Source organism: Neofelis nebulosa, chromosome 14 (genome assembly GCF_028018385.1).
Source record: "Neofelis nebulosa isolate mNeoNeb1 chromosome 14, mNeoNeb1.pri, whole genome shotgun sequence".
NCBI lineage: Eukaryota > Metazoa > Chordata > Mammalia > Carnivora > Felidae > Neofelis > Neofelis nebulosa.
In genome coordinates, this window is record NC_080795.1 from 37,331,656 (window position 1) to 37,356,976 (window position 25,321).

General features: G+C 36.1%; 1 protein-coding gene across 1 annotated transcript; it reads right to left on the minus strand.

The window, feature by feature from the left end:
- Positions 1-478: 478 nt before the first annotated feature.
- On the minus strand, positions 479-23,228 carry CALB1 (calbindin 1). Its single transcript, XM_058698507.1, has 11 exons — positions 22,911-23,228; positions 22,301-22,377; positions 18,042-18,116; positions 9,450-9,533; positions 9,278-9,334; positions 5,989-6,066; positions 3,720-3,775; positions 3,597-3,636; positions 3,415-3,468; positions 2,496-2,567; positions 479-2,168 (listed from the first exon to the last, which is right to left on the minus strand). The coding sequence occupies exons 1-11, from the start codon at positions 22,987-22,989 to the stop codon at positions 2,055-2,057; spliced, it is 786 nt and encodes a 261-aa protein (XP_058554490.1). The 5' UTR covers positions 22,990-23,228; the 3' UTR covers positions 479-2,054.
- Between the last annotated feature and the right edge of the window lie 2,093 nt (positions 23,229-25,321).

A 25,321-nucleotide genomic window follows, 5' to 3' on the forward strand; every position in this document is an offset into this window, starting at 1 on the left:
TCGAACTCACAAACAGTGAGATCATGACCTGAGCTGAAGTCCGACGCTTAACCGACTGAGCCACCCAGGCACCCCACCTTAGTTTCTTCTTCAATGCTACAATGGTAAGAGTGCCAAGCCTGCCCTCATTTTGGTATATACTTTGTAATTAACAGCTATTTTCATCTGTCACGAACAGAAGAATGTAAGAAATTCTGTATATTCCTATTCCTTTGGAAAAAATCTTTCACAAAGAACTATTTGATTATGTCAGTTGGGCAAAAAACTTCAAATATTTGGATTTTGGGGGATTTCTTTGTAAATCTTATTGTTGGAGGCTTCTCTTCATAAGACATACAATGATTCACTGAGGCAGGCAGATCTACATTTATTTAGATTTCTTAGGCCATAATAACTTGAGCATCCTACATTTCCACCTGGATTGATTACCAGTTACATGTCCACTGACTTTTTGAGGAAGAAGCAAAAATACAAGCAATGAGTTATTTTCCTCTTTATTCTTAGTCGTTAAATTCAACCTAAGGTCAGTGCTTCCATTTACACACTAGAAGCAAAGCCAATCTAATACATCATTTTGATAAATTTTATTTTTTGACAGATCTATTTCCTGTTCATCCTTGAGGGAGAGAGATACCTCACTTTTATTTTGTCTTGATTTCTATGAATTGAGAAAAGTAGTGCTGAATTTATAGAATTGGGGACATTTAAACTGATCTAGAACCATTAATTCTTTGGTGGTAACTTTGTAAATTTCATAAAGACACATAACTCTTAGCTCTCTGCTTCACAATCAAAGAATCCGAAGTCACCAACCATTACATGTCAGGTGTAACCAGTATAGGATATTCTAGCTACAAATATATGAAACTGACTTGGATGTAGGTCAAAAGAACGTTTTAGAATCTCCCTTGCTAAGTATGATAAATGATTACATTAGTATTTCTCTTCAGATGTTATTTTTAACTCATTTGAAACTATTTGCAGATAGAAATAGAACTATTTTGAATGCTGATCTCAATATGAAATATATAGAATTCACAGAATACACAAAATTTTGATGATACAACATTCAACAATCAGGGTGCTATGAATTTAACATTAAAAGTTAATTATGTAGTAAAAAATAGAGTTGTTATAGCTAGAAAAAAATATTTTCAGAGGCAGCAGACACCCTTGGTGGAAATGGACAGTCCTACATGGAAAGAAAATCCAGGAAGTATGCAAAGTAGACACCAGGATACTCGGCATATATAATTTAATCAGAGATCACACAATATGACATAAAAACAGCAGTTGACTAGAATAATTATAATTTGCAACACGTGAAAACAGTTTAGAAAATGGATTAAGGTCACACTCTGACAGTAGGCTTGTTGGAAATACAGATGTAGAATCAGACAGATTTATGTTTCATCTGGTGCTACTCTTCCTTGCCATCAAATTAACTTGAACCAATAGCTTGGTATGGATTCAAGCAGTAGACGTGTTGTTGATTAATTAACTAAGTCTTGTCTAGTGAGACTGTTAACCTCATAGAGCCACAAATAACTAACTATTGATTGATATTTTGGTATTTTAGATGCAAAAGCACATTCCTCCTAATAATTGGAAATACAGCTTAAGACTATCTTGTGGGACAGACCTATGATTGTCTGAAGCGGTAACTTGTTAGGTATAATTCTCCTATTCAGTGACACATGTGCATTTACACATCAGAGACTAGAATTTTAGAGATTAATCCTAGTGGAATTTTTAGGGAAATCATGTCCAACTATATTTGTGACAGCAAGAATGTGTTCGGTTATTTTTTGTTCCCAGTTGGGTGTATTGGCTGGCCTGAGCCTAAGACGTTCTTTTCCAATCATGTAGTTACAAAAACTGTACATTACAAACAGTGTAGAAACAGGCTGAAAAGAAAGTGCCACACATCCTGGGTAATTAGCTATATGCAGTTAAATTTACAGATACAAAAGAAAATACAGCCTACTCCCTTATAGTGCACAGTTATTTTTTAGATACAATGTATCGCTAGTAAGTGGTCATGGTCATTAACTCTAGTTGTCTCCAGCACAGAGAATGAGAGCAAGATCCGTTCGGTACAGCTTTCCTCCATCTGATAAAGCCATTATGCTCTTCTTGTATGTTGGAATATTATTAATATCCAGGTCCTGTATAGAACATAGATGGCATTGTTATCCAGTTAAATATGGAAGTTAATTAACCACTGTCAAGTGATAAAACATAGGATGAAAACTGCTTGCTACATCAATCCATTAAGAGCTGGATTGAAATCTTACACTAAAGTGAATAATCACAAGGTTGTTTTAAAATATATTTATCACAGTTACATTGATTGAGGCCAGTGCCAAATCAGGTTAAGAATTGAATTCTGCTGCTGCTGTATAAATCTTTAAAGTAGACTTCCAAAAATGGATGTGTGGTGGATGGATCCTTATAGTCTGCCTAAAAAGTAAGTGGCATGGTAACAAAATTACCTGTTTATTCTTCTCACACAGATCCTTCAGTAGAGCATCCAGTTCATTTTCATCTATGTACCCATTGCCGTCCTGAGGGAGCAGAAAAAAACCAGTATACAAGCAACTGAGCAATAACGGGGGATGTAATAAACAGAAACAATCGAAATCCTCAGAAATCTCACTGGCAGATATTCCAATGTCTTCATGTCCGACCCTCAAGATGCTTAATTGCTCCCGAGGTCCAAAATACATGTGAATTGCCTCTCATTCAACACCTTACATTTATAAAACACTTTGAACTTTTCAAAGCACTTTCAGATTTAATATTTCATCTTATGTTAACAATATCACCTCCTGTTGAAGTAATTAAGTGGTCATAAATACGTTCATGTGAATGAGGACCCTGAGGCCTGGGGAGGCTATGTGACTAGCTTGATGTCACAGCAGGTAGTGGCAGAGCTATGCTAGAGCCCAAGAGGTCAGATTTGGTCCAGAAGTAGAGAAATTAGAAGAAAATAAAGGACGTCAACTATTGACATTACTAACAAACTTTCCTCACGTGCATGATGTCACCATCTATCACATGGTGGGGAGGATTTTGCTGGATGTTTTCAACTAACTTAATCCTCATTCCACCCTGTAAAGTGGGTATTATTATCTCCTGTTTACAAATGAGGAAACTGAGGTTGAGAGGAGTTTGGTGTCTTATTTAAAGCCTCAAAATAGATAAATTACAGCATGGGATTGGAATCCAGATTCGTCTGATTGGGACATACCATAATACATTTCCTGTGACAAGAATGAATTGGCTGAGTAATTTTAATAGCTCCTGTTACTTTTAATATGGACCTTTAGTTTGAGGGATTTGTTTTCACTGAACTGAGCATTTTCCAAACTCTCCTAAACAATCAAATTATAGACAAAAATGAACTTTTACCTGATCATATAACTCAAAAGCTTTATTGAACTCTTTCCCACACATTTTGACTCCCTGGGTGATAGAGAAGAGAGAAAAGGTTAAAATGCTACTATTGTATTTCATTGTGTTTCCCTTGGCAAATCTCCCACAGTCTAACTTTCCAAGGAAAATAATATTTACAGTAGGGAAAAGAGAAATACCTGAAATTTCAGAAGAAAATTCTCCTGTACTGGTAGTAACCTTTTGAGAGAGAAATATTAATAGATGAGATTTTCTGGACAAGGATCAACTTATTATAATATCCATGTATTTCCTAAACTCACCTGGCCATCTCAGTTAATTCCAGCTTCCCATCATTATTCGAATCAAATAATTTCAGCTGAAAGACAGAATATTATTGTTGTAGCCACTGAAGAATGATTTATTGCAGGAAGGAGTGTTATATATATATATATATATATATAACTGTGAGTTATCAATTACTTATACAGGCAGCAAAATTCTAGAAACTAGCTTTTATTAAGCTTTGAGTAAATTTTTAGTTCTGTAAGTTGGGTCAATTGCCAGAGTATATCAGGACAATGTAGAATAGAGCAATAGTGATCTTAGCTAGATTCTAGAATACCATCATTTATTTTTCTTGCAAGTATGTGTATGTATCAAGATGTGAGAGAGAATGTGTCTGGCAATATATAGCACACCCTAAAACTCTCCAAAGAATGATATGAGAATAAATATTTGTTTCCTTCTTTTAATAAACTTACAGACAGAAGCAATAGACTTCTATTGAAGAAGAATGAATAAATTCTTAGAGAATAGAGTTTTTGCATCATTTTCAATTGTTTTATTTACCCTTGGATACTAGCTACCTCCTCATTGCACTTACAGGTACATCATACACCAAGACACGTCCAGATATATAAATACACTCCTACCCTTATTCAGGAAACATTCATGTTTTTAGAAAGTAGCAACTACTGCTGTACTATATTACATGGAAGGATTATAGATGAAATGTGTTAAAATATATAAAGTTTGCACATTACACGTGAAAAAGCAACACTTTTGTTTTTAAAGAAAGGAATGTTATCAGGGTCATAATGGCTATAGGTTTAGTGAAGTCTCTTTAGGGAGAAAAAGAAGAGTCTATGGTTTCAGATGTTCTAACATTCCTTGTAGGAGGCAGATTTTTTTTCAGGGTCTGATACTGACACATTTTACAATCTATTGACCATGAGTCCTAATATTGTCAAACTGTCTACCAAGACATTGGACTTGATCACACAATTTAGTGTCCATAGGGGGATATTTCTCAACATATATATTTAAATTTTAATTAGTTCTTGATTAATTTGCCTCTCAGATTTGAACTGGTTTATGACATTGAATCAGATATGCCAGGCCAATCCAACAGGGGGGAAACTCCCATCTGAGTGGTTTTTAAAAGACTGCTTCAAATTTCCACCTGGAAGGAGTCTTTACTTTAAATAGACATCCCATAAGACTGGCACAAAACAGAAAACTGATAAATGTAGGTTATTGTCCATTTCCAGAAGTTATTCAGATCTGTCCACTGTGACACGTTTGTATGCTAATGCTATGACAAGTAGATAGAAAAGGATACTTCCTTGCAATGAAAATTTTTAATCGGTTTGAAATTAAAGATTAGTCTCACTCCATAATCTCACTGTATAGTGAATAAGACAACAGTAAAATTCTAGTGATTTTCTTTTCCTTACATCAAAGTAGGATGGGCTGAAAGTAAGCCTCCATTACATCAAATATAATCAAACCTTTTATAAGATGACTTTCCAGGGTAACTAAAAAGTCTAACCCCTTTATCAACCTAATATAACATAATTTTTATAATATACACATATATTTTATGGGTTTTTATTTTAAAACTGTAAGAATTTACTGTGCATTTACAGTACTTAAACCACATATATGTACTGATATGGATAATTTAAAATTTTGCCTGAATTTCAAAAACTAATTAAAATGTTGCCAAAATAGTGGTCCATAGTTTAATCAGTTTGGCAAAGAATTTTCTTCATAGTCTTAATTCTGTGAGTCAAAATGAAGAAACTACCCACTTGAAATTAATGACCTTCATGGGCACTGGATTATTCTACCTAGAACTTCATAAATGTGTTCATTCCTAAATCATTAAGGGCTTATGTGTAAAGCAATTTTCTTGGCTCTATTATCAGTATTCTATAAGAGGTCTTGGTTATACTATTTATCATAGCATCAGGGTACATTTGGAATGCCTCACTCAAAGTTTGGTGATATAGTTACACTGGCTTTGTAAGAAAAATGATGTTTTATAGATAAAAATTACCCAGTTCCACAAGAAAAGAAATACTCGTGTTGATTACTTATGTTAAAGCCAAAGATAACAGCTCTCACTCAGCCTCACAAGGTGTAAACATCCTGAAGTATTTCACTTTTCAAGTGAAATGATACCTGTGTGCAAGTGATGCCCATACCATGGTTTATTTCATGTATCCTCCATAGCCTTGGGAATTAACAAGAATATAGTAATATTTCATAGACCCTGGGCTACAGTCTCTCCAAGATCAGTCTTACCATCAGGTCTGTATACTCAGCTAGTTTTGTATCATCAACAGTCTTGTTTGCTTTTTCCAGCAGGTCCTTTAGAAAGTTCTGTTAAGACAAAGAACGCTCAGATAAATGTCATCAGTAACCTACAGTCTGCTTTCATTTCAGGCCGCCCTGAAATGGAACATCCCAAGAATGCAAAGAAGGCCTCTTTTTGAGGGTAGAACTGGGCGAGGAGAAGACCTTAGAAGGGACATTATTCTACACGGTTCACGTGGCATTCCAATGATGCCGCTGCCTTTGACAGGTATATCTGCCTTATGTGTTATAGTCTGTGTTGCACTGCTTTTGTGACTTCAGTTAAATGAGTATCTGGGTTGTGCACTGTGTAGGAATCTGAGTACAAGCTTGTACACCAACCAGCCCAATGGATGCATTTCTACATAATGTTATCTTCACAAAGGCGCGTATGACTTTTCTAAGAAACACAAGGGCCCCTCTCTATGCCTTTGTAACATGAGTGAAAATTCTTAGTGAGCCAGATGGAGAACTACCTCTAATTTCTAGTGGATTTTCTTTCCTTGCAAGCTGTATTTTCACATCAGCTTTTGACCACTAGGAAGCTTGTTTCACTGAAGGGCCAGTCAGTTAACTTTTAGGCTTGATGCTGTCCCAAGCACCTTGGAGAGAATGCTTCAGCTGGTTGTTCAGACTAAAACAGCTGGCCACAGATGATATTATCTAATCCTTGAAGGATATATGAATCATATTAAAATAGAGATTATTGTGGGAAGGATGAAAAAAGATGATTATTAATTTGACAGTTGGAGTTTAGGAGTGAGTTTACTTAAAAAAAAAAAAAATAAAAAGCTTTATGAAAGCCACATAAAAGTGTTAGCACTCAGGCATATGATAATCATTTTGTCTAGTGCTGTTCATTTGCAACTTCTTTATTATTTTCAGAAAATGAATTAAAGCAGTTATGGAAAACTGAGCAAATACTATGCTTGGATATTATTGAAGGATTGGGTATCTTTGGTTCTGTAGTGGTTTTTCTGTTTCCCAAATGTACCAGTTCTGCTGGGCTGATTTAACTTCATTCTTTCTGAGAAAGGAGACCTTTTTCTTTGTTTGATTAAATTTATTTTCATTTCAAGCATTGCACTTCAAAGCCAAAGTGAAGCATGGAAAATTCAAAGTTATCTATTGGGGGTGAATTTTATTTTTGAGCCTTATGAGCCTTTTGTCAGAGATTAATTGGGTTAAAAAGCCTCATCAGAGACTAAAATGGTGGTCACAAAAATAGCCTGGGAGAAACCTCGGGACGCTGAGATTCAAAGTCGTGTCTGAGAGCAAGTGATGTTTTACTCTATTATGGATCTTAAAATTAGCTTTCTTGAAAGATCCATTAAAAAAGAATGCCAACTTATCTTTAAAATTCCCCAGAGAGGAGGACTTCTATTTAGAATCTCTTTCTGAGAATAAAATGTAGAACAAAGAAGGTCAGTATTGGAAATGAGCTAAGGTTTTCATTATGAACTTGAAAACGATTATTTTTTTGGTCCTGTAGAATAAAAACACAAGTTTAACTGTCACCTTGTGAGCTCTAGGTTGTTGTGTTGCAAGTTTGTGTAAAAGACCTTGTTTTCACATTTAAAATGTTTATATTTCCAAGAAGCTGCTGTTGAATGTGTTTTAGCAATTTTACAGTGGTACAAACATCCTAGTTCCATCTCTAAAACTGTATGTGAATGGGGCCTCTGGATGGCTCAGTCAGTTAAGCCTCTCTTGATTTTGGCTCAGGCCATGGTCTCACGGTTTGTGAGTTCGAGCCCCATGTCGGGCTCTGTGCTGTCTTTGTGGAACCTGCTTGGAATTCTCTCTCTCTGCCCCTCCTCCCATCTCAGAATAAACAAAAATAAAAAACTTAAAAAAAAAACTGTATGTGACTTAAAACGTGTTAAACCATGATGAGGAAATGGTATCTGATATTCCTATCTCCACACGGGACAACAGGAGAGGTAGCTCTTGATGCCTGAAGCTTGGAAGTATGTGGTGTTGTGGGGGAAAAAAAAACATCATTAACATTGTCAGATCGTCTAGATTCTTTTCATAAGCAGCTAGGTAACTGAAAAATTATCCAATCTCTGTAAATTTCACCTTCTCTGCGTGGTGGGAATGATAATACCTGCCTTGCAAGTTTTCTGTGAGGATTAAATGTCAAAATTCATTTCAAGCCCCTAGTACTCTACCAGCCACATAGTACTGAGCACCACATAGGTGCTCAGTAAGTATCAATTTGCCTCCCTTTTAGTTATTCTATTTCCTGCAGATAGACAAAATAGGGTCTTCTGGACTGAGAAGTCTTGGGGACGATTTGAGGAAATGAGAGAAAGATGTTGCCATACTTCTGAAAGACTAGTAAATTACTGAGTTCCTGAACTACTGAGTTCGTGAATAATGTAATTTATTGTGCCTCATGAGTGTCACAAAATCTTTCATGCACAGAATTTTACTTGAGCTTCACGATAAATCTGAGAGGAAGGTATTATTACCCCCATTTGAAAGATGAAAAATCAGACAGAATAACTTGATTTCTAGACCACTTTGCCTTCTCCTTTGTATCTTCTTCCTCCCCCACCAGCTCCTCTGTATGTTTGTGAGAGGTAAGTTCCTAAATTCACTTTCAAAGTTGCAACTTTTCAGAAGTGGGATCGTGCGAGGACTCTGTCGTTCTTGTTGAGAGGCAGAAGGTGGTATGGAATGTCGAGGGAACTTGGAGGCAGAGGAGTCTGGGTTTAAACACTGCAGCCCTGTGTCTTCATTCAGTGTCGCCTTAGCGCATCACTAAACTTCTCTTTATCTCTTTCCTCAGGAGCGTAGTACTAACTTCAGAACTCAGGTGGAGATTAGGTAAAAGAATGTGCATAACATATAGTAGGTGTCCAATACTTGTCTCTCTCGAGAGAGAAATCTCTTTATATTAGTTGTTTAATTCGTAAAATAAAATGGCAAATTTCAATGAAAAGGAGTGTCTTCTTTGGCTTAGTATCCTGTTATATCTGACTATCTAGTATAACAATTTGTTTGCACCACAGAAAATGCTAATTTCTTTTGCATTGCTGAATAGAACTGAAGACGTACTTGAAGTCTCTTGTTTCATCTGGTACTTCATTAACAATGTGGAAGAGTGGGGGAAAGTGTGCCGTTGCTCAACAGTTAGTTGCTTTCGTGGGAGGCTTTTTAAAATGTTACAGAGTTCATAACTGTATTTAAAAGGAAAAAGAAAGCTTAGCACACGTATTTATTTCCTTACCTTAAGCTCCTCCGTTTCTATGAAGCCGCTGTGATCAGTATCATACTTTCTCCATGTCTGTAAGTAATTTGGGATAAGGAAAACCAAACACATTAAAAAAAAAAAAAGCCACCATTTTCCTGCGTTAAGTAGCTTTCTGAAGACCTCCCTCATTGACAGGGCTCTGTTTTACCTTCATGAATTCCTCACAGGACTTCAGCTGCTGGCATCGGAAGAGCAGCAGGAAGTTCTCTTCTGTCGGTAACACGTGAGCCAACTGAAAAAGTTGTGAAAAGTTGTAAAGAAAGCAAGCCTCTGTCATTACTTCCTGCTTAGTTCTTTTTGAACATATTTATTGGAAGCAGTTTCATTGCTTAGAAAGCCGGGAGAGGAAAAACGTTAGGAGTGACCTTCCCTTGCTGATACTTTGTTCCTACACAGAGCCGGTGTCTTTTCCAATGCTTGGGTGGCCTTGCCTGGCTGGCTGGCTGGCTGGTCCGCGTGCACCCAGAAAGCTCAGATAGGACTGGTTGGACCACTCCTCATCTGAGCAGATTCATCCCGGCCTTCACCTCTTCTGTGCCACAGAGCAGTCTTGTTCCTCTCAGGGCGCATATAATGTGGGGTACATACATGTCAATGTGGGGACGTACATGTCGTGTAGAAGGAAAGAAACTATGAGAAATGTGAATGTAGTGGAAAGGAAGAAAGGGAAGCAATGAATTCCCGGGTCTGAGGAGAAAGCCTAGAGATGCGAGGAAGATACACTAAAGATACTTGTAAGGCAGTGGAAAGAGAGGTGGGAAGACAACTCAAGATGAACAGTGGAACTAAACAGAAAGAGGGAAAATCTGTTCTTAAACTGTTGGTTTCATCCAAGAGGGTGCCCACTGTTGGAATCCAGGGCCCGGGTTTATGATCCCCATTTCAACACTATGACCTGTCTCTTTAGATCTCATTTCATAACTTCAGTTCTCTTGCTCCCCTCCTTTTTTTTTTAGAAGATAAAAGGGCTCCAGATCCCATTTTAAGATGATTGTAATCTATCTATTGTGTGCAGGGAGGGTGGGAGCTGGATTGATGGCCTCACTGCAGGCATGGGTTCTATTCTTGGCTCAGCTGCTAATTAGCTGTGGTCCCCAGCAACTCCCTCAGCCACCTCTGGAACTTAGTACTCTCATCACTACAATAAGGAATTGAAGTAGAAACCAACATCTCTTAAATGTACTGGGTTCAAAAGGACTTTGAGAATCTTGTAGAATCACCATATCTTCACCATTAAAGAATGAACCTACACAAACTATATTTCATCTGATTTCCAGAAGTTGATGATTCACTTGAAATTCAGGCATGGACGCTCATCCCTGGATTTTAGCCCAAGAACCTATGGTATGGATCAACTTAAGTTCAGTATAAGTTCCAAAATTTCTACTAAATTATAGGAAAGACTAGCTCCCCACCCCCTCCTTTAAAAAGTTTCATCCACTGAGGGGTATTAAAAAATAAAATTTAATAGAAAACATATCATTCCAACTTATATGCAAGTAACCTCTGCTTTTTTATGCCCATATAATATGTCCTTTCACTTGTTTTTGGGTCTTTAAAATGATACCTCAAACCAGATCCATTCAGTTTGTAGACACTACATATGGAAGTGAAACTAAGAACAGACCCAAATATCTTACTAGGATATTAATATGACTCAGTCAGAAAACGTTTCTTATTTTGAAACAAAGGTCACTAGTATAGTTGTATATTAACATAAGCATTCATTTAGGGAATAGGAAATAGCAAGTTGCAATTCTTCTATTTATTGGTATGTAACTTGTCAGATACCACTTTGTAGGTTGTCGGACCATCCATTTCAGGAGGGCAGAGGCCGCTCTTCGTCTTCATCTGCTGAATGCCCAGAGTGTGCTCAGCCATGCTTTATGCCTGACATAAATGCTTGTGGAGTGGTTGATAATTTCACTTCATTAAACATACCTACTTAACATGACTTATAGTATTCATTTTTACTGTCTCCATTGTAATTTTCTATATTGCTTGTATTTTAATAACTCAGTATTTTGAACACAAAATAATTTTTCTGAAAAAATTACACTTATTAAAATCCTCCAAATTCATGAAAACAGAAAAAAATAAAAGAATGAACTAGCAAGCAATTACAAAATGTAAAGTAAGGGAGAATTTTAACCATCTTTGTTTTGAAAATTAAAGTTCATATAACTTGCATTAAGTTTAGACGTCTCTAGAATGTCAAATATAGAGATGGTAAAAATTGTTCTCCATGTCTAGTATAAATGTATGTTTCTTTTGCCATGCCATTTTGGTCCTACTTGGTTTCATTATTTACAAAAATATAGATTGAAACTACATTTGACATATTCAATCTATTAATTTGAACTATTAATGTTAAACTGAATATAGAGCCATCCCACTTTATAGACATTAAAAAGGAGTCTTAAACATGTAAATAATTATAATAAGACAAGCTAGCCATTAAAAGAGACACAATGAGGTGAGCCTGGGTAGCTTGATCAGCTAAGAGTCCGACTTCGGCTCAGGTCATGATCTTAAGGTGCATGGTTTGAACCCTACATCAGGCTCTGTGCCGACAGCTCAGAGCCTGGAGTCTGTTTTGGATTCTGTGTCTTCCTCTTTCTCTGTCCTTCCCCCACTTGTTCTCTCTCTCTCTCTCTCTCTCTCTCTCTCTCTCTCTCTCTCTTTCTCTCTCTCTCAAAAATAAACATTAAAACATTTATAAAACAGATTGACACCGGAATAAATGTGAATAGGATGTAGGTATAGTGAACACAAAGAAATCATCTTTTTTTAAAGGTGTGTTTCACAATGTAATGGTCCTGCTATTGATGTTTCCATCAACACACTGTGCATCAGTGTTCAAATTTCAGAGCTGGGTGCAGTAGCTCTCCAACTCTGGTGTCTAAGAGCGTATCTACAAAGTGTGAGAGGCCTTTTATTGAAGGTGTCAAGTAAGGCTGCTTTATTCTCAGATTTGCTAAGTCTCTGTGGTCCGTGCAAGTATTCGGTCCTGCCTGTTCCAAGGTTTTTGCTAATTTCTTAATTCTTGGGCTACCTGCCTGCTTTTTTATGAACTCTCAAAACTCTGTTGTGGGTTGGAAAAGAGAGCGAAGAATAACTGCAGGGGAACGAATAGAAGGCAGACAGTTGTGACCAGAAACCCTCAAAGCTTCAGTTGTGAGAACTGGTTACTTGTCACTGAGAGTTGGGAAGGAAAAGTGTGTTTGCCTGTCTCTCCTAGATATAAATGCAGACTATATAGGAGGATAGTGTCTGTGTCTTATTTACTGTTTCTCTGCCCGGAACCTGCAAACATTTCAGTAAATATCTTACTAAACCTATGAATGAAGGCAATTGACTATGGTCTACTGTCAGCAAAGGCTGTATATAAATAGAGATTTCCTTTAGAGATAATTCAAACAACTTATTACTGAATTTTGGATAGAGATTGGGATGGGTATTGTGGTATTCCACCCAGAACTCCCTTTAGGTCCTGACAGTGTTACTCTGAGAGAGTCTTTGGAGGTGACTTTGGGAGATTATCTAGGCTGAAGAGAACTGCCTTCCCAAGGAGCCAGTGTCCCAAGAGTGATCCACGTGGAGATAAAAAAACAAAACAAAAAACAAAACAAAACAAAAACCACAGCCCTGTCACACAACTTGAGACTGGCCATCCCAGCTTTAGAGCCCACTGTAGCATCAGCTAAAGCCTCCGTTGAGACTGTATCACAGCCCCTAGTCTCTCTCTGCCCAGTCCTGTTCTTTTCATTTCCTTTCAATAGGTATTGGTCCCAAGAGCATTTCTGAATAAACTTCCTTAAACTGCTAATTTTCAACTTAGATCTGCTTCCCAGAGAACTGAACATGTCACAGGGTTGTTGTTTTTTGTTTTTTTTTTTTACATCTTTCTTTTATTCCTAGGTATTATGTAGAACTCCTGCCTTACATTTTGAAGTAGGTTGAAAGTCCTTGCTATAGCTCATGTAGCTGTGATTCAGAACCTATTAGGCACTGCACTGGATGCTGGGGATTCATAGTCACTGCTGGTAAGAACCTTATAGGGAGGCAGATAATTTCAAACATTTTCCCTACAATTTCAGAAAAGTAGATATAGTGATAAAGGTAAGTATTAGGTGCAAGGAGAACACATACGAAGGGCAATTTTTACTAGAAACCTAACGCCTGAGCTAAATAAGTCAAAGCACATATGAGGCATAATTCTTAACTCTTGAAGACATTCATGGTACATGTTAACCTCCTTCAGCACATATTAACAAAGCATTCACTTCTTTCATTTGGGAACCAGAGAAGTATTTTTCCTAGGCAATTAAGTGACTCCAGGAAATTTGGAAGGCAAATAATCTCATATAAATTTAAGACAAGTTGAGTTTAACAATTAGAATATGAAAAATTATATAAGAAGTGGGAAAAAGGGTTGGCATTCAGAATGGTGTAGATTTTTAGTTTTTTTAAAATATATTCTAGCAAATATATTTATTGAGCTTTTACAGTGTGCCGGGGTTGATCCATTTGTTTGACATGCTTTATCAAATTTGATGTTGGTCCTCCTATACCATCCCTGTTTACAGACAAGGAAACAGAGGCAGAATGGATAAATGAACTGCTTGCTATCAGACAGTTTATAGTTTGAGCCAGGTTTGAAATCAGATAGTCTGACTTTCTTCACTTTTAGGTCCTCGTCTGTAACCTTCATCACCCTCCATTAAAATCTTCAATCAAAAACGTTTTCCTAATCATTTAAAAACATGCAGCCAGAGGGAAGTTTTTAATCTGATTTCATTGTCCATCATTTCCCCAAATTCTGAGGTGGAAAAGTAGTCTGCCATGAAAAATTACATTCACTAGAGCTAAACTCATATGCTCAAATCCCACTGTGGAAGAAAAGAGGGAAAGTCTACAGAAGTGTCTGCTTCCCTCGGAGGGTTGTTACAGTTTTAGGATTAAAATAGCTTTTAGATCTATTTTTTTCAGTGGATGTACTGACCTGGACAAATAGAATAAAACTGGAGAGGGTGGTAGATTCTCACATGTTGCCCAAGGGATCAGGTGAAAAGCTTACATATTTGATATCTGTCTAAGGGAAATATCTATGCTTACTAGAAATTTCTTCTCTGGTGCTCACGTTATCTGCTGAATCATTCAGCCTTCCTGTTTTAATTATTTTAATCAGCCTTCTCTGAAATAGAGCTATTAGTCTGAATAAATTTAGAACAGTTTTTTGACTGTCATGGTATTTGTTCAGTTTTCTCAGAATTTCAGTGCTGCTGTTTTCAGTTCGTATTAGGAATCTCTTTATATTTGTGTGAATTTTAAAATCTATTTAAAGACATGAAATTTAAAAGTCCAGAGGAAAGATATCTATATATTACCCTTCATTTTAAATATTTCTAGATAGCAAAAGTATGTTGTTGGCAAGGTCAGTGCACTTCAGGACAGAACTTTGAAAATTAATCACTGTATTTTCTGATCTTTTGAGCAACGTATTTCACTTAAAGCCAAATCACTTTAGCCCATTTCCAACAGGAAAGCAGACTACCACATGAATATCATTTGGCTTACCTTGAGTAGATTTTGATGAGCCCATGAATACACCTATTAAATATATAGGCAAATCTACTTTCTTTTCCGTTTGAACACCAAAGTTACAGTATCTTGATATGAGTAGGTAGATTATCACATATTTTGGAAAACATGGGGTTTCCCTTTCCCAGCTAGGATTTGTGTGTTTGTGTCCCATATTATATATAGGATTTCTTAGCAAGTGATATACGTTAAGTTGAAAAAAGAAAAGATGAACTCCATTTTATACAACTTCCTAGTGACACTAGAGGGCATGTTATAAATTCAGGCATTCCCTACCCTTCCCATCCCAGTTTTCTACATGTAATCTGCAACTTTCAACTTCTTTTTTCCAATGATTTTCAGAACCTCTCTTTACTCTCTTCAGTCCTACTTAACCACCCTAGACCGAATCAACGTGCCTATGAACTCCTGCATTGAGTACTCTTTCTGTTCTCCATTCTATAATTCTCTTCTTTTCAACTAATTACCACTCCACCCCTCTTCTTACACCATGGCTGATAACTCAGATTAATGAAAAGAATTCTGAAATCCGAGTCCAATCTAGGCTTCTCTGCAGGTGTTGTCCTTCCTGCCAGTGGGACCTTGGACCCACTTTCTGGATTTCATTTAACCTTTCTGGATTTCAGTTTCTTCATCCTTAAAATGAGGATTTTTGGCTAGTTATTCCCAGGAGTCCCATTCAGCAAAAAATTCTGTGTCCTGGAATGTTAAGTGAGACACATAAGAATTTATTAGAAAGTTTTCTCTTATTCTGCTTCAGCTGATCTGAAAGTTTTGTCCAAATCATGTTTCAAGTGCTTTTGTCTGGTAACTTCTCTATACTTTGTGCATCCTGTTCAACTGGGCTAAACATAAAGCCTTGCCATAAGAAATCAACCTACTGATGATTGAAACTATTTTCTTTTCATGCAGAAAATGCACAGATCATTTATTAATTAAAAAAAAAAAAGGCCAACCAGTTTAGAAGAAATTGGCTGGGTTCTGGCTGTTCCCCCATTTATTTCTTATTTTTTCCTTAACATTAGTCAAATTCTATTGAAGTCTCAGGTTCCCCAACTATAAAAATAGACCCTCATATTGTATTTAGGCTTACTTTATTTTGTTGTGAGGATCAAATGAGAGAATGTATTTATTTAGAAATTGTATATTGTCATACTAATGTAAATTTTATTATTGTGACTGCTATAAAAGTTCCTCAATTCTTTATTTCAGCCTTCCTTAACTTTATCCTCTTCTGTTAACTATCTTTTCTCACACATGCAACCTACTTTCTACAACAGTTTCTTATCTCAAACTTCTAGAGAAATTTCTTTCCTCATACCTCCAGGACAATGCATCTGCTAGTGATCCCTGGACACTCATTCAAATAGGACTTCAAATTATAATTCTTAAGTGATTGTATCATAAATAGTAAAACCTGGATTCAAAACAGATTATTTTAGTCCTTTAAAAAGTATAAAATGCATGTGAATTGGATCCATGCTTTTTTATAATACTGTTTAACCTACTATAACTGAAGAAATTAAAATAAGTAGCTGAGACCATTGGAGTCTTTCAAGGTGAAATATGTTAAATATAAAATGATGGTCCTTCCTCTACTGGAATGATAAAATGTACCAAACTCTGAGATAGGCACATCTATAATTTCACTGATTTTAGATTTTCCAACTAGTTTTAAATAGATTTGCCTCATATCATTTATGTTCATTTAAATGTTATTTTCTTGTCCTCAATGATTTCATACCTTGATTAGTTGGCCTCTATGTCAATCTGTAAGTCCCAGTACTGTTAATTTATCTATTTATATAGTAATGAGTTACACATAGGCAAAGGGGAATGTGTATACTCCAGGGAAATATTTTAATTACAAAGATAATAATAGTATGTCCTTCCTTAACTCCGTTTGTAGTAGCTGCTTGAAAATAAGTATTTCACATTGACATGAAAGATGTCCTATATGATCAAGTATTTGAAAACCAGGTTAATTCTCTGAATCAAAGGTAAATTATAACTACATGTTGTTGGCAGCCAGAGTACATCACAACCTAATCTATTAAGAATATTATAACAATATTATTATACTTTTGATATGGCATATTTTAAAATGACCTTATTAATTTTTCTGGATAAAGCTGTCCACTCAATTTCTCTAAGAGGTTGCAGAGATAGAGTAGCTGGGACACCAGAGTTTCAAAAAGTACAGGTAAGTGAAGCAACAGCTCTTGCACAAATCTGAGAATGCGGAAGAATCGAGGCATAATCAAAGTTTTGCTTCCCTGATTCATAAAAAATATTTGTCCCCCACAGAAATAGTCATTGTCAGAAGATAAGATTTGACACCCACAGCTATACTTTTAGAGACTCAAGGGAAATCCTTGCCTATAACACATCATAAAATATTCACTAACTTTGTTTACCTCTTGTGTTTTTATTAAGGTCAATTGCCAATCTAGAATAGAATTTCAGGAACCAGGATGCAGCTTTTGCCATCGTCATAGGGATTACAAATATGTCACTTTATATTTTAATAGAAAATTCTATACTATTAAATAAAAATACCATTATACAATGCACTTGGTGTTTTATCCAAGTGAAACAGGGTAACATAAAGGCATAGGTACTCATACAGAAGTCTGGGACTTGGGCTTCTAACTGTATCGATGCCAGCAAATATGCACATGGCCGAAGGCAAATCATTTCACCTCTCCATGTCTTGGTTTCATAATGTATTAAATTTAGGCTCTGGATTAGGCAAACTCTAGGTTCTCTTTCACTTGTGAGCATTTAAATTTTTTTTTTTTTAATTTTTAGAGAGAGTATGAGTGGGGAAGGGGGGAAGGGGGAGAGGGAGAGAGAGAATCTCAAGTGGGCTCCACGCTGAGTGTGGCGCTTGATCCCACAACTGTGAGATCATGACCTGAGCCAAAATCAAGAGTCAGACACTTAATCAACTGAGGCACCCAGGTGCCCCACATTTCTGACGTTTTTTAGTTCATAGTTGTGAACAGAAAAGAACATGTTACTTAGTCAAAATAATCCTCTCCAAATTGGTGTTGCCACATCATGTTTGAGTTGGTCACAACTACAATAAGCTCACTTATTAAAAGTAGATCCGAAACATGCATAAGTTTCTTACCTCTACAATTCCTATTTTTCCATCCTCTCTCTGCCCATATTGATCCACAAAGGTTTTCATCTCTGGTGATAACTCCTAAAATTATATAAAAGTAGGTAAGAAGTTTATTTAAATAAAATACCAATTATGCTTGTGATGGTGTTAATGATTTATGCAAAAAAAAACCCTGGAATTCAAACCATTTATAATTATGCATACCAATTAACTATTCTCATGAAAATTAAAGACATAGCTGATACACAGTATTTACTGGTTTCAAATGAAAGGGTTACGATGATCACTTCTGATTCAATCACTGAGTTATCTTCTATTACTAGTTTTGAGAATACGCTATACTTTGAAAATATAGTCAGATTTATTCAGTTCATAACTGTTAGTGAATTCAAATATAATGATCACTGTTGATGTACTTTAAACATTGCTTGCTTCAAGAAACGTTCTTTTATATTGCTCCAACTAATTGCCCTATAACATTTCCCTTATTTTAACATGTTTTATCCATGGAAAGTAATAATAGGTATTTTCAGTTTGGACAAGCAAAAAATGTGAATGTTGAAGAGTGACTCACATTGTCACTCTTCAGTGTTTCCAGTGTCTTCTGTGTTTCCAACATAGAAGTGGCATTTATTGATTAAATAAATTGAAAAATTAAATTAAAAAAAATAAGTCAGATAAAAAAAATGACTTGACCAATTTGTACTTTCATTAGAGACAGACAATACTGATGACCTTATTATAAACCATTGGTTATATGTTTTGGATCTTTGCCTCCAAGAATAACTTAGGGAGCATTTTCCAGGGTTTCCTTGTTTCCATTTTTTTCTGAGATGTTTTCTCTCCCATGTATTTTAGTATAAGAACACATGTTTAATAGTGACAAAGTGAATGCTTGGATCTCATTTGAATTATTTTTTTCTAATCTATTCTATTGCTTACATAATCTCTTCACATATTGACAGATTAGAGGGCCGTGAACTGTAAACTAGTGATCTGAATATAGAACTAGTATTCAGGAAGTTGCATTTATACCCTTGGGTCTCTAACATAGCCCATTTTAAATAGCCCTGTTGCATTAACTGAAGCCTATTTAAAATAGGTCAGCCTTTACTAATGTCCTATTCTATGTCCTTGGGAAAGTATATTAAAGTCTCAGTTTTTGTTGTAACTAACAAAATGGTGGTATTATCTATCACATGAGTTTGCTTTAGGGATAGATAGGTTAATACAGTTTAAGAGTTATATTTAGGCTAAATATTATTACTATTAGTTGTTATAGAATCCTTTTTGAATTAAAGTGAATATGTTTAGTAGAACTGAGGTAGTAAATAGTAATCAAGCAATTTAATTACAATGTAGTCTTTAAAACAAAATTCTTCTGTGGATTAATTGTAACTTGCATTTATTAAATTTTATTACAGCAACAACTGTAAGAAAATGAAAGCATTTACCTCTTGGCAACAATGGGACTGTCAGTTATATTTTATGCACATACCTTAAGCAAAAACCAAAGCATTTGATTTTAAATCTTAAAATTGTATAGTACCACTAGTTTATCTAGCAGACTTTTTATTTTAATGTTTATTTATTTTTGAGAGAGAGAGACGGAGGTGGGGGGGGGGGGTGGAGGGAGAGAGAGAGAGACAGAGCATGAGCAGGGAAGGGGCAGAGAAAGAGGAAGACACAGAATCCAAAGCAGGCTCCAGGCTCTGAGCTGTCAGCACAGAGCTCGATGCAGGACTCAAACCCACGAACTGTGAGATCATGACCTGCGCTGAAGTTAGACGCTTAACCAATTGAGCCACCCAGATGCCCCAACTAGCAGACTTGGCATTTAGTTTGTGAACTTCTTGGGTTGTAACTATGTCAAAAATCTATGTTTTAAACAGTGCAAAATGTAATGATGATGACAATAAAATAAAGCTTTATAAAAATTAATGCAAATTTAAAGACTAAATACTGTGTTTAGTACAAAAGGTAGTTTTCCAACCTATTTTGGGTTGTTATATTTCATTAATGTTATATTCACTTATAGTTAATATTAGTGAAATTTTTAAAATTTCACATTATTAATCTGAGAAGCCAATGTTTCTATTAATACAATGAAATTTGTTATTCTGTGGCCAGAAATGAAAAGAAACCTGGTTCTTAAGGTTAGTTGTTATGTCCTAAAAAAAGAGAAGAAATATGTAAAGGTTTACTACAATGGGGTCAATAGTATAGTGAAATATTTGTCTAGTACATGAACCTTTCAACCTAGATCTCAATTTAGATTTTAACTATGCAAAGCCTATATATATATATATATATATAACCCAGAAAAAATTCAATAATCAAAATATTAAGCAACTTGATATAATCTTGTACCTGTGCTCAAGTCTGTTATGTTTGGATTAATATCTAATATACAGACTTTCTAATATTCTATTAGAGACTGGACAGTAGAAAAGAACTTTAAAATCTTTAGAACTCCAGCATGAAGTTATTTATTTACCAAAAAAGTGCAAATATTAAAATGAGAAGAGGAAAAGAAACATCTGAAAAACTATAGTTTCTAAGTATTTGAATTTCTAAATTGAAAATAAATCACAATGTTAAAATTATATCTAGAAAAATTAAAATACAATCATTTAGCTGCTGGGGGCATTTTACAATGCTTTAATTCAAAATTTTATGGCTAGTAACATTTTCCAATCAGATATTTTAAACATATATTTTTAAATGAGAGAAGGAATTGTTTTTGCTTTATTAGTCAAAGATATATAGAGCTGTGATAATATTACAGGAATCTATATATGGTAATATATATAAGGAGGGGAGGGTGTGGAGAGAGTATATAAAACATTTTCTATTTTATTTGATCTCATTCTATTATACTTTCAGGTTCATATAATATTAAATTGGGGTAAAACAATTCCCAGAGTGTTGATTTGGTTCATGCTTTAGCAATTGATAGTTCTGCAATACATTATAATACATTTTAGAGTCCTCTGTTAGTCTTTTGAATATGTTGTATAGAGCTGTGTATCACACAATTTTCAATTTAGATAGGAAAAAAGGTAATTCTATTAGTTATTTATATATTTATAAGATATATAAATAAGCATATATATATATATATAATCAGTGCTTAAGGTGTTGATCTGCTAAAGAATCACATACACCTATGTTTTCCTCTAAAGACATAAAAGATGTATCTAATCTGTAATGTAAAATCTCTTTCTAACCAGTAGTTAAAAGCCAAAGATCATTAACATCTAACTAGCCCAAATCCAACAGTCTTTGGAAATGTAGTCTTACATAAACTCCAGTACATTAGTAAAATTCTTATCCTATTTTCCTCTGCATAATCATCTCCTCTGTATTCTAAAGCTGGGTATATTTTAGTTTTATGCTGACAACATCTTTTCTTAACAGGTAAATTTATACCCAAAAGTAAGTCATTCATAATTAGTAAGGACTGTCATTTACTTAATTACCTATTGCTTAAATCACAAATATAGCTTGTTTTCAAGACCCCATTAATTGTTTCCCATCAAAATATAACTTTGCTTTTTAAAAATACATGAAATTCTTAAAATTGTTTTACTTGTTACATCTCTGACTTTTGGGTTTCTCCCTCTCAACACAAATCAATACCTTTCTTGTTAAATTCTTGCTCATTATTATGTTGCAAGTTGTTCAACTTTCCTCCAGTGAGAAAGATCAAGACAGAACATTTTCTTATCTGTCCAACCACGTCAACAATAAGTGGCAATAGAAAAAGAGATCCATAATCTGCAGATCTGTTTCCTGACCACCAAGGGGCAGAAATGTGTTTTTACCCCCCACCTCTCACAGAGTTAAGGAGAAGTTAAAAATGACCTAATAGAACTCAATCGAAGAGGTGGTGATCTGCTAAAAGAGCTCATGCACCCACATTTTCCTTTTAAGCATTATTAAAGCACGTACAAGTATAGAATCTATATTTTAAAAGCTCTGATTTCAGATGTAAGGTTGTTGTTGTTGTTGTTGTTTTCCCCTTTAGGGGATTTCTTTTTCTCTCCCTCCAACACCCCCCACCCCCTAAGCCTGACCTCATCTTCCCCCCTACACAATTGGGAAAGGCGCTTTTTCTCTCCTTTCTCAGTCAGTAAATCTGCATCCCCCCTGTCTACATTCCCTGGAAACCACTTGATTTCGGTGGCTCATTATAAAAACTCTAGAATATTTATATATTAAAGGTTGAAGGTCTTTTTCCTCCGTTGCAAACTTAAACCTACCAATCCAGCCTTCTTCCGTGCTTGCTGGAGCTCCTGAATCAAGTTCTGCAGCTCCTTTCCTTCCAGATAGCCACTTCCTGCAAAGACAAAGAGGCACCCAGGTATCAGACATCTCATTCTGAGTTTCATCCCCTTTCAATTTCCATGACAGCTATTGTCTGGCCACCCGCAAGGCTCTCTCTTGCCTCTACATTGATTAACCCTGAAAGGGCGGCAGCCCTGCCCTCTGAGTGTCAAAGTTTAGACCCACTAATGGCAAAGGAGGATGGTAAGGATGTTAAGTGTAGCCATACAAACTTTGGGGTGCACTGTCCCCCAATCTCTTCTCGCTCTCTCACTTTTCCTCCTCGTCCCTTCCCCCTCCCCCCCATTTTCTACTATTAACGTTCTTGGAGAGGAAAAAAACTTTAAGGTTTTGGGATAACAGAAAAAAAATATATAAACTTTCAAGTTGATGGTTTGGCAGCCAGCCGGAAAGACAAGATTAGGGAGGTGGGAGAAGAAGTAAAGAAACGAGGGATAATAGGATCAGGAGGCTTAGGGGAGGGGGAAAGGTGGAAAAGGGCAGGAACAAGGGGTCTTCAAACAGTTAAAAAGAGAAGATAATCACCATCTGCGTCGAAATGAAGCCAGATCTCGAAAAACTGTGAAGCTGTGATCAGGGAGGATTGCAGGTGGGATTCTGCCATTGTACAGCCGAGTATGTGTCTGCGTGTATGCGTGTGTGTGTGTGTGCGTGTGTGCGTGTGAGTGTGTGTGTGTGTGTGTCCGTGCGAGTATGGGGTAAGCAAGAACCTCAGTGTGTGTGTGTGAAAGAGATCTGGGCTGCGGAGGAAGACGGGGGCAGGCGCTGCCGGGAGCTGTCCTCGGTGCTGCTCGGCTCAGGCGTTCCTCCGGAGTTCTCTCTCAACACCCCGCACCCAGTTCTGAGTATTTATCCTGACGGCCCGAGCTGGGCCACGCCTTCTCCTGCCTCCCATTCCTCATTCCCGCCTCTTGCTCACACAAACCTTCTTCCCCTCCCTTCCAGTTTTCTCCTCTCCTCCCAGAAAAGCTAGCTGGAGCAGGAGTTTGGGAGTGTAGGAAGCAGCAGGTGGTGGGAGATCCTTAGCTCAGAGACTGGAGGCTGAAAACAGACACATTTGCCCCCACATTCTCCTAATCCATAAAGTATCTTTATTCCTGAATGTTACAGTGAAATAACAGAGAGGGGTTTTGCTTTTCAGATGCAAAAGGAAAGCTGATAAAGAATACAAGCATATAAATGATGTGTGTGTGTGTGTGTGTGTGTGTGTGTGTGTGTGAATGAGAGAGAGAGAGAGAGAGAGAGAGAGAGAGAGAGAGAGGGGGAGAGGAGAGAGATTTCTCCAAGACATTTTAGCATTTGTTTAAACAAAGTCAGGTGAAAGCTTGGCAAGTATTAAATTACTTTGATTAATGTGTACGATTAATTTATTAATATCAACCACCCTATTTTTTTGCTGGATAGTCATCATAGGCATGTTTCTTAAAATGGTTTTTATGAGCAAGACTTGCCAACATGATAAAGTAGGATTATGTGGGTTTTTTTAACTTGAAGTAGACTTATAATTGGAAAGTGATAGATTTAAGTTATACAAATGTTAGAGAAAGTGTGGTTTACTTAAAACAACCAAGAATCTGGTCCAAGTTCATACTTAGGTGAGTTAGTGACCTGGCCAAGGCCCTATTCAGAGGCCTTAACACATATACCTCTTCTCTCTATGTGAAGCAATCCTCGTTGAAGAGTTTTTCAGGAACTGGAAGTGACCATCAGAGTTGGAAAAAACTACCTAACTGAATACATGTTATGTAACAAATGTAGATAATTTATAATTTACATAAATGCTTCTGAAGTGTTTAGTTTTGAATCTTTTGAGACCTTGAAGTCCTCTGAAGGTATATCTTAAGGGGTTTATAATGGTAGAAAAGCAAAATGAAAGAACAAGAGAAAATCCAAATATAGCAAATACAGACTTCAAGTGAATTAAAGTGAATTCACCAAGCTCTATTTTTTAATCTTGTAATTATGAGAACCCTTAAATTTGTTTCTCAGATTATGACTCTACCCAGTAGTAGACTCATGGAATTTTTTTGTGTGTATCCGTTTCCCAGAGACCCATCATTTGAAAGCTGGTCTCTTTCAATAATCTTCTCAATACAGTTCTCTCTTCTGTAATACTTTGTAGTACACAAATTATTTTAATTTCAGTTACCTTACCTGATTTTCACTTTTAGTGACTGAGACTGTTATGCAGAGCAATACTATTATTCTTATTTTACACAAGAGGCAAATAACTGTTCATGGAGTAAATAGACATTCATTAAATGTTTAGTTGTTTGTATTTGTATTCATCCAGAGAATATTTATTGATACTTATTACATAAAGCACTCTGCTAGACACTGGAAAGTAATGAGATAAAAAGACATAGTGTCTGCCTTCCTGAAACTTAGACTTACAGGGATACAGTCACATTCACACAGATGACGGTACATATGAATATAATAGAAGTATTATGCATAAGTTAATGTCTGCATAAGCCTCCTTGTTTTTCTGCCTGTGAGAGTTGAAGCTTAATTTATCTAAATTTTCTTAGATAACAAGCACAGAGAAAACTTTGTTCCATGATGGGCACTTCTGGTTATAAGGCGAACCAGTTATGGGAGTGAAAGACTAATTAGCTGGTGCAAGCTCATCATAACTCCTGGAAAACGAATTCTAACAAATGTCCTGTTTGCCACTGGATTAGCGGCAGGGTCTTTGTATGAAAAATATGGTATATCAACTTGGAAGGAAATACTAGAGGGTAAACTTTGAAAAGAGGGTGAGAAAGTATTTGCTATGGAATGATTTGAAGAGGCACCCTGACCCTTTCTGGTCCTAAGACTAACAATGTCTAGGGTCTGGGTACAGTTCTGAGACAAAAAGGACAATTAGGCAGTAAAAGAACATGAGTTAAACAAGACAGTGAAAACTAACATTTCTATGCTTTTCACTAATT